General features: G+C 28.2%; 1 protein-coding gene across 2 annotated transcripts; it reads right to left on the reverse strand.

Annotated features, from left to right (window-relative positions):
* Positions 1-4436: 4436 nt before the first annotated feature.
* On the reverse strand, positions 4437-7594 carry LOC105139188 (transcription factor BTF3 homolog 4-like). Of its 2 annotated transcripts, none has more exons than XM_011045544.1 (5): positions 7486-7594; positions 7272-7339; positions 6895-7100; positions 6522-6560; positions 4437-4823 (listed from the first exon to the last, which is right to left on the reverse strand). In XM_011045544.1, exons 2-5 carry the CDS (start codon positions 7337-7339, stop codon positions 4666-4668), a joined length of 471 nt encoding a protein of 156 aa, XP_011043846.1. In that variant the 5' UTR covers positions 7486-7594; the 3' UTR covers positions 4437-4665. The 2 variants fall into 2 exon arrangements, with proteins under 2 accessions (XP_011043846.1, XP_011043847.1); XM_011045545.1 differs by having other exon boundaries at positions 7272-7348; positions 7486-7582.
* Between the last annotated feature and the right edge of the window lie 3150 nt (positions 7595-10744).

Below are 10744 nucleotides of genomic sequence, written 5' to 3' on the forward strand. Positions count from 1 at the left end.
AAGATGAAGATCAAAAAAACTTTTCTTTGAAGTGTTCAACAAAATCAAGAATCTAAGCAAGGTGATTTTTTTTTAATATAAGGTTTGATGCAAACTTTAAAATAATAACAGAAGAATAAACTCTATTTTTTAAGAAACAAGACCCTAGTCAAAACAAGAAAGAAATAAAATCAAGAAATAACAGGAACTAAATATTAAAAGGATATAACTTAATATAACCTAATAATAACACAAGCTCTAATATCGACTAATATAAACACTACCTAAAATACGCTAAAATTATATTTGAATAGTTTGCAACTTGAACCAATAAGAACTTGTTTCGGAGAATTAAAATTATATATAATGATCATTCCTACCTTAAGCCTATAAAAGGATGCAAATAAGTAGTATAAAGTCACAACAAAGTTGATCAATTATTTGAATAGTTTGTAAGTTTAATAAAAAAATTTAGTGTAGAAATCACTCAATCACATAAAAGATAACAAGAATATTGTGTTATTTATTAAAAATAGTCTTCTTATCAAAAAGTCTCTACAAAAGAGCATTTATACTAGAAAGACTCATAAGTTTAATAGGATATCTGTAATGAATATAGATAAACCTAATAAATAATAATAATCCAATGAACTCAAATTTAAATAAAAGCCTTAATATCTCTAAAAGACCTAATAATATAACTAAAAGATAAGTATAATAGAAGTCCAACTAATTTAAATAAGAGTAAAGTCATTTTCGTAATCTGCTTACATTTTTATAATCTGCTTACAGAATTTAAGTTCAACTTCAAATATATGATTTTCTCTCGTATTAATGGAATAGAAGGATTTTAATATATCACCTAAAAGATATGGGTATCTACTTTTCAATGCAATTAAAATCATATTAAAATTCCTCATGTAGGTCTAATTATGATCAATACAGTAGAGAAGGGTCAAGACTGACATATTTAAATCTTCTTATTTCAATCTTTTTGTAATGTATGAATGCCAACTTACAAGCTTTTCTTAAAAATAAATTAAATTAATAAAGACTTATACTTCATTATTTCATATATTTTTGAAGTCCATTGAAAGTCTTTTTGAACCTTTTAATGTTAAGTTTTGCACTGGACCACATTATAACGAGGTGCTTACGGATGGGTACGTTCCACGAATGCACCGATAGCTTTTTGTTTTTTTGTTTTTGATTAAATTACCAAATTACCCTTGAAACAACATGATTATTGCAAAAAAAAAACATGAAATGCTAAATATGTCCCTAAAACCAAGCCTAAGATTTTTTTGGTTGCAAGGGCAATAAAGTAGTTACATTGGTAAAAGGAAATTTTAAAAAATCCGTTAGACAAGTTTTTTTTGGCTTTTAGTGGTAACCAGATAATTTAATTACGTAAAAATTATAAAAAGGTTAAGACACTCTCGAAAAATTCTAGAATAATAAATGAACCCTGTGAAAAGATTTTTTTTTTTTTTATCAACCAAGATCAGTTCATTTATATTTTAAGTGAAAGGAAAAAACATAATCTTATATTATTACAATTCACAATGAATTTAAAGATATATATAATGGTTTTTCCACATCCAAGAAGTGGAAATGGTGCATTCTCCATATGATTTTAAAGCCAACTTGCAAGAAAAACACAGTTGTCATAAGTATAACAATTAACAACCATTGGAGCTTATACTAGATAGGTTATTAGCGTGTTGTCGCGAGCTACTTCTTAAAAAACACATTGCTTTAAATTATGAGACAATTGAAAGAAAGAAAAAAAGTTGCTTTCTAAACATGCAATCAAGAGTTAGTAACATTAAAAGTTATATAATTTGACTTTCAAGCAATAGACAAGTAATACGCAAAAAAAACTTACTTAAATTGTCTTGAATTTCATATAAAAATTAAATTGTAAAATATAAAGAGACTTCAATCTAACATAAGCATTCTTTCAGTAACTCAAAACAAAAAATGACATGATGAACAAAAAAAATATGGAAGCTTAACTTTTGGATGAGAAGTGAAGTCCCAATAACTATTAGCAAGTATATAGTAATAAATATTTGTCCACTTCTTATTATTGCAAGAACTGAATAATTTATTTAAGTGTCTGCAAAAATATTTTATGTATCTATCTATATGTCTGGACCCAATATATGGTATCTAACTCAAACACTCATTTTAGAAGATAATTTTTTTTCCCGATGAGAGAGGAACATGATAACACTTAAAGCCTTTAAACTTTATTGGCAAGCATTGGCCAAATAGTTTCCTCCACCAAATTTTCCATATATATATATATATATATATATATATATAACAACTTTTAGATGTAAATCAAAAAACTTATGCACACATTTAATTAAACAACCAAATAACCTTTGTGAAAAGTAATGAAAAAAAATCATCAACAATAAACAAAAATAAAATTAAGAAAACTAAGCGAAAAATAAAGATCAAGATACTAGCATCGCAACACATGTAATTTACTTGGTTATGTTTCATGAATTCCTCAATCAAAATAAACTTGTAATAGAAAAACACATAAAATTTATAATAGAAACTGACACATATATAAAATTTATTGAACAATAATTATATAAAAAAACAATACAAGTTTTCATATGAAAAATAAAATTTATTGGACAATAATTAAAAAGAAACAATGCAAGGTTGCACATATGAAAAGTTTTATAAAAAAAATCAATATTAAAAAAATTAATTTATATAAAATTAAAAAAAACCATATATGAACCATATCTACCTCTTTAAAGATTAAACACACCATATTATTTAAAAATAATCACAATCTAATTAAAACATAAACCACAAATTTATTTGAAAAAACTCAGACAATGCATTAAGCAAAAAATAAAGATCAAGATATCTAACATCGCAACATGGCTAATTTTTCTAGTTATATTTAATGAAATTCTCTATCAAAATAAATTTGTAATAAAAACTGACATACACATAAAATTTATTGAATAATAATTAAAAAAGCAATGCAAGGCTGCATATATAAAAAATCTTAAAAAAAAATTAATATTAAAAAATTTAATCTATATAAAATTAAGAAAAAATGACAGATGAATCATACCTATCATTCTAAAAATTAAACACACTCAATATCATTTAAAAATAATCACAATCTAATTAAAAGATAAACCAAAATTTATTTGCAAAAATAAACACAAATAATACATTATTTTATAAAAAACTACAAATTAAAAAAAAAGAATAGAAAAGAACCACGCTAGGTGCTGCTAGGCCTGACCTAATAAAACAATGCCTTGCGCGTAGGTTGATCCTTTATTTTTTTCATCTAAAAATCCTATTTTCAACCCATTTTTGACCTAAAACACCTTAAAAACATTATAGAGATCTTTTTAAACCAATTCATAAACACTAAAAAGCCAACAAACTGCCCTAAAAATTGAAACAAAAATTCTTTTCGAGTTCAGATTTGTTGTTATAGATGTTTTCAAGATAACAAAAAAAAAAAACAAAATATAACTCCTCTGATCATATATAATCTCTTAGTATAAAAATCCACAGTTTTAGTACTTGAAATCTTCTTCAACAACTACTTTCTTTTTTTAGATCTGAATCTAATGACTCCCTCTCACCTCTCTCAATAGAAAAAAAAATGAAAAAAGAGAAATGTAAAGTTACGTAAAATTCTAGAAATTGCTCACCTAACATCTAAAAAATACAGGAAATTAAAATAAATATTTCAACAACACTTTTAACCCACCTCCTATGTAACCCAAGAGTTTTACTTCGGTCTCTAAACTTTTAATTTAATCATTCCTCCTAAAAAAAATATACTATTGAGAGCTAATTTGAGTTTAAAAAAATTAAATCATGCAAAATAAAAGTTTAAAAATTAAAATTAATAAAAAACACTGCTAAAATCCATTATGAATCATAAACTAGAATAAAAAGTTGATGAATTTTAGTTTTTGTTGTAATAATGTCATAGAAGGATTATGTTTTGCTCTTGGCTGTGTGTGGGTGCGGGGACATCATCGTTGCCCGTGATTTTTCGAACCTGTGCAAATCTTTTAACAATCGCTATGACATCCATACCTGGGGCCCTTTGGCGATGACATAGATCCCAGACACTTCTCCTCGTAGTACCTAGATCAACCCACGTGAGTCAATCAGGTTGCACATCACTTCTCAGATCCTATGTTTATCCTTTGTTCATTGAGACCTCTGCTACAAATAGAGAGGGCCTCAACATGTTAATTATCTACCCATTATGAAAGTTACAACACCACTTATTCTATTGGCTTTTATTGAATCAGCTTGTGCACGTAACAGTATGGACATCCCTCTCCCCAACTTCAGTCACAAGTAGGACTACTTCGGCCAAAACACTCTTGGAATTGAAGATGTCAGATATGGGAATCCTGTTAAATTGGAATAGTGACCAAGCATAACATGAACCAAAGATTTGAAATTTCTTGAAATAGATCTCAGACATCAGCATCATCTGGTTTCATAACATGTTTTTCCTGTTTGTCGCAAGAAGCTGTTCATGAAACACTACAAAACTGTAAAATTACCAACAGGAAAGGAGCAACCCTTGGGTAAAAGCTGGGATATGTAGAAGCCCGGGTAGAAGTCAATCCAGTACAAAGAATAAAAAGACCACTTAAAGCAATGCTACTTCTGACCCTCTTCTGCAGCAGCTTCAAAAGTCTCACCGCCCACAAGCTCTGGGACATCTTCGTCATCTTCTTGTGCTGCTCCTGCCTCACCAGATGGCACCTCCTTTTGAAACTGCTCCGCCAACTTCCTAAAGTTGTCCAAGTTATCTGGCCCTGAAAATTGCAGTCGCAAAATATCAATGACACAACACAAAACTAGAGAAATTGGCTATCAGTTTCACTTCTATTGATAATGAGGCAAAGGTAGATCAAGCTCCTGTTTGGGATTGCAGTTCAAATAAAAAATGGCCAAAATTCCTTTTGTCTTAAATTTTTTTTTTATATATTTTCAAATAGTTTTGACGTGCTGAAATTAAAAATAAATTTTAAAAAATATAAAAAGCCATTATTTTAATGGATTTTTAAACGAAAAGCATTTGAAAAGTAATTGTTACCATACTCGCTAACACCCTACTAAAAGGATTTCCTTGTACACATTATTTAACTTCAATTTCTTTCTTTCTTTCTTTTTAATAATGAATGCACGGAAAAATGCCTTGATTTGATTAAATAGATTTCAAGAAGAATATCCAGATAACAAGCTTACACCGCACAAGTGAAAGAAAAGGGTATGCAGCCACCAGCACACACAACTACACGTGTGCTCATGTGCCCAGCTCTACAAATGAGGACAAGTCTTTTTTTAACCACCATTCCCAAAATCTCCAGTTGAGGGCAGATGACAAACATTAGGTGTTGATTATATCACATGCTTGTGATATTGAGCAGATAGAAACTTGAAATTAATGCCCAAGACAGAGCCAGGCTGTTTAGCTTAATTAAGATTTTTTTAAAAAAGAATATATCCTCTCCAGGGGTTTATCAATACTGGACAGGAGGCACTTTAATGAAATGCACTCATTCAATGAAGGTAAAAAATGTTTGCTTCTAGAAAACAAGATTAGACTAGAGCTAGGTTAACTCATTTTGAACACCAAATGCCTCACATGTCTAAACTCTACTTGAACTTCAAGTCTTTGACACCTATTCACAAATGTTGCATCAAGTTAAAAAAACTTCACCATTAGGGAGATTTTCATAGCATTTAAGGTCAACGGATTTTAATGAAAACTTGAGAAGGGAATCTGAAGGTTTTACAATCTCACAACAGTTAAACGGGCTTGAATTTTAGTCCATGTATGTTTCTACTTTCAGCATAGCCAATGCCAGCATACAGATTGAAAAAAACTGAAATGATAAGAAAATATGCAAAAATAAAATGCAATGGAGTTATTCGTCCAAATATTTTTGCACCTATTTAACTATAAAAATAAGAAGAAAAAGAATGCAGTGCTAACCAAATTGAATTCATCAGGTGTTTGAAGCTAAAAAACCTGATGCTAGAAAAAGCTATGTACACAAAGAATAATAAGAGGGAAACACAACAGCTTTGCAGGGTAAACAAAAAATGTCCTTCCTTCTTTAATGATTTTTTTTTCTTTTTTAACCTAATCTTTCTTTTTTTACAAAAATACCCCAAAGTTGTTTCTTTTGGTGAAATAAAAACTAGACAGATAGTTCAAAATAAAAAATACAACAGAAAAAGTACTTCAAGCAGGTGCTAACTTTAATGCCTTGCACCCACTCACAAGGCACTCGTCTAGGCAGGGCTTCATTGAAATTCATCAACCGAGGCTAATAAAGGCGCTGCGGCCTCTCCTTGCCTTGCCTGGAGTGCCTAGGAGACAGCCTTAGCATCTCTCGACAGCATTGGTACTATACACAACAAACTTCTTGATTCCCACTTTTAAAGTACAAAAGCAAGAGAATGGTATTGTATGCAAAACAGATACTACATGTAAAATTACATACCAAGTTGGCTGATAATCCCTGGAAGAATATCTTGTAGTTCTGCAGACACAACAGATTCAATTTGTATTAGTCCTTGTCCATCTCACTAACGCACTCACTCACAAATGTATATAAAACTTTATCAAATTAAACATTGACAAAAGATGGTGGGAAAATCACATCAAGGTTAGACACCTAAATCAAATCGACAATATCTGAAGAAACAACAACATTTCATTTCACTAAAACTAGAATCAGATTCTAAACAGAACCCCAGTTTGAATCAGCTGGTACAACTGCTATTGAACCAAAGCAATGCATGAATTATTAGCAAAACAGCTGCCAAGCAAGTTGAAATAATCAACAAACAAACACCTCCAGGTTAAAAACTTACTTCTGGTTTGAGGAGTGCCTGTAATAACCCATGTGTTGGCAACAACAGAGGCTTGGACTTTAGGGTTAACAAACTGAATAACCAAATCATCCTTAAAGATGTTCACTTCTTCAATAGCTGGAATTGTATTAACCCCAATTCTCTTCAAGGTGCTTTGCAACTTCTTGTCATCAGTTGTTGATGACTTGTGCACTGCCTTCTTCTTTCTACACGAAAGAGTCAAAAAAAAAAATCATCCAAGATTTCAAAAACACAAAATAAAGCCATTAAGCAAATAAGAATCCAATACTGCCACAAGTCAGCCAAACCCCCTCAACTTCAGAGCTTCAAAAACACAAAAAAGATGGAATCTTCAGAGTTCTACAGTAATATAGTACCTTCTCATGGTTCCCTTGCCACCAGTTCGAACAGAACCAGCCATCTTCATGAGTTTCTCTCTATTCATCTGTATGTACTTCACAACAAAGTTAGAGTCTTTGACAAAACCCTACATGCATTTACGATTAAACCCTAGTTTCTCATCAAAAGAAATGAAACAAAGAAGTGAACTTGTTATGAAATTAGAAGTTAAGTAACAGTAGCAAGTAGTACCTTGTTATATTAATTTTCTTGAAGAGATAAAAGAGAAAGGCAGATGGGATGAGCAATAGCAGTGAGCAGAGCTTCAAATTAAAAGCGAAGCCAGGGAGAAGCTGGGGTTAGCTTGATGACAAGGGTTTTCCTATGCACTCCAATGTATAATTACTGTATTACCCTTCTCCCCTTTTCTTTTCTTTCATTTTTATTTCGAGAGGAAATTACTTTTAACGTACCGTAATTTGATGCGAATTACGCTTTGTTTTTATAATTTGAAAAATTGTATTTTATACCTCAATAATAATTTACCTTCATAATTTAAAAAATTATGTTTTAACTCATATAATTTTGATATCTTAATAACACTTTGAATTCATAGTTTAAAAAACAAAAAAAGGGAGTCATTTCTTTGAGTTATCAACCAATCTTCCTTGCAAGAAATGTTCAGAAACTAACCATTTACAAAAAAATAGCGAAACTCACCTTATTATATATGAGTAATGTGATGATTTGCTTATTTATAATGATTTTTGATTTTTAAAATAATTTTTAAATTATATTTTATTTAAAAAAATATCAAATTAATATTTTTATATAATGACATTAACATTTTATGCAATTTTTTTTTGTCATGTATATGAAAATTAAGGGTAATTTTTTTCATGAGGATAATCTTTGATTCACCATCCATTAGTTTTATCTACAATTATATTAATACACATTTTGACATATAAAAACATTGTAAGATTACAACACTTTTTTATTATATATATAAAAAATTATTTATAAAATTTTATCAGACATTACTTGTTCTTATTCAATATAAAAAGCTAGATTATCTTGATAGCACTCTATTTAGATCAAATCCTTAAAAAACAAAATATGTAAAACAAATAGAATCACATAATTATTTTACATAATTGTACCATTGTAATTACTAATACTTGCCAAAGCTAAAAAGAAATCTTCACATCATCATTATAGTAAATATTTAACAATTCTTTAATTAAATACATTCTTTTTTATTTTTAACAATAAATAAACTTCTTTTATATATATATAATCATTATACTATCATCATCTTATTTACAATACTCTTTAATAAAAAATCTAACTTTTCACCCTTCTCAAAATGTTCATTTATATTTTAAATTAGTTGAATCATTAGAATCATCCTCGTTCATAATTTGATTTAACCTCTTTTATAAAATCTTCTCGATTATTATTTATTTATAATTCAGATGAATTTAGTCTTTATTATATTCGTTAACTGAATCTTCTTATATACATCCATCATATTCAATGTTTATAACTTTTACTTTAACTTATTTATAGGTTATTGATCCCATTTTATATATTGAATTATATTTTACATTAATTCTGGTTCACTAATTACATTTGTTTCTTTCAAATATTACATCCCAACTATTCTTTGTTTATATTTCAAATTAATTTAGACTTATCAAATTATCTAATAATCAAATTTTGTTATATCCATCATATTTAGAGTTTACAACTCCTACTATAATCTATTTAAAGGTTCATTGATTCCATTTTATAACTTGAATTATACTTTACCTCAACTTAGTTCATCAACTACATTTATTTCCTTCAACACTTATTACATTAATTTTTTTTACCAACTAAACTTTTATTTACTCATTTTGATTCTCATTATCTTATTGACAGCTTGCTAATAGAAATCTCCAGTCCCAAACATCAATCCTGTCTAGTATGACTTATTTGTATTATTTTAAAATCTTAAATATTCCTTAAATCCATATATAGCTCATTTAAATTATCAACGATTTTCATTTTTTTTAATTATACATAACTCTTTCTTTAAAATATAGCATCCCTTATAGTTATGACTAGATTAACATTTAGTATATTAGATCATTCATTGTAACCAATTAAAAAGATTTCTATTGAATTCCTTCATTGTGGAACACTCAATTTTTCCCTTATTAAATTTTGTTATTGCATACAAATTCAAGCTCATATAATAAATTATGTTGTTATGGTTAATTCAACTTTTCCTTATTAAATTTTCACTATTGTTTCTTTTTTAAACTTTGTCATGGTGTCTCCTTAGTATGTCATATAATAAATTCATTTATTGTAGACAAATTTAAGGTCATGTTATAAATCATGTCATTATGGTCAATTTAAATTTCACATTTAGACTTGTTTCAAAGGCATAACAATTACACACACGCACACCATCAAATATCATTGGTTTAGTTACGCACACCATCAAATATTATTGGTTTAGTTTTCAAATGTTGAAATAAATCATAACAACAAAGAATATATTTATCTTCATCTAGATAGCCAATTTAGACATTTATTTAGATTAAGCCCCCATCCAACTTAACCATCATATTTTATTATTTTTCAATTTATAAATCATATCTTCGTTCAAATGCTGACTTATTTTTATATTTAAATCAAGTAATTTTTTTCTAATATAATTTTACAAATAAATGAAGCATTAATATAAATATGCTTTAAATTAAAAGAGTAATGTATTATATATCTACCACATTTATCTCTTTTGATATTAATGAGAGGTATCCTCACTGGTATAAAAGCAAGCTCATTCTATGAATTCATGACCCCATAAACAATATCATTCATATCCAAACATTTTTTTATTCCATTTTCTTTATTCCATACATACCAATTCCAACTTTAACATAATCAATCAACTTAGCATGTAATTTCTCTAACTTATATATTTAACTTAACTCAATCACATTTGTAATTACCATTGCACATCAAATATTTACAAAAAAGCAAATTAAATCAATTAACTATAGTTAATTTCTTAAATCTTCCTAAATCCTCCAAACTAAAAATTTGTTAACACTCATAATTTTATATATTTTCCCAAATGTATTTCTTAAACATTTTAATTCCAATTCCAAACATATAATACATAAACCATCTCTTTAATTGATCATCAAAATGGAAATAAATCCCTAAATTCCATACATAGTTGTCCACTTATAATTTAAAAAACCCCTATCCTTCATCCAATTTTTTTTTTCTTTCCATAACTCTTCTAAATCATTAACATAATTTAACCCTTAGTTCTATCTCGTTATATCAATATTTTCACATTAATATTTCAAAGTTTCATTCCCACACTTCCTATAACATAAACCCAAAATGAAAGCCATATATCCTACTAAAACCTCCACTTCGAAAAAAATTAACACGTGGATTGTTGGAACAATAACATTTAACCAATTTATTAAGGTTATCTTCT

Source organism: Populus euphratica, unplaced genomic scaffold, assembly GCF_000495115.2.
Source record: "Populus euphratica unplaced genomic scaffold, PopEup_1.0 scaffold89.1, whole genome shotgun sequence".
Lineage (NCBI taxonomy): Eukaryota > Viridiplantae > Streptophyta > Magnoliopsida > Malpighiales > Salicaceae > Populus > Populus euphratica.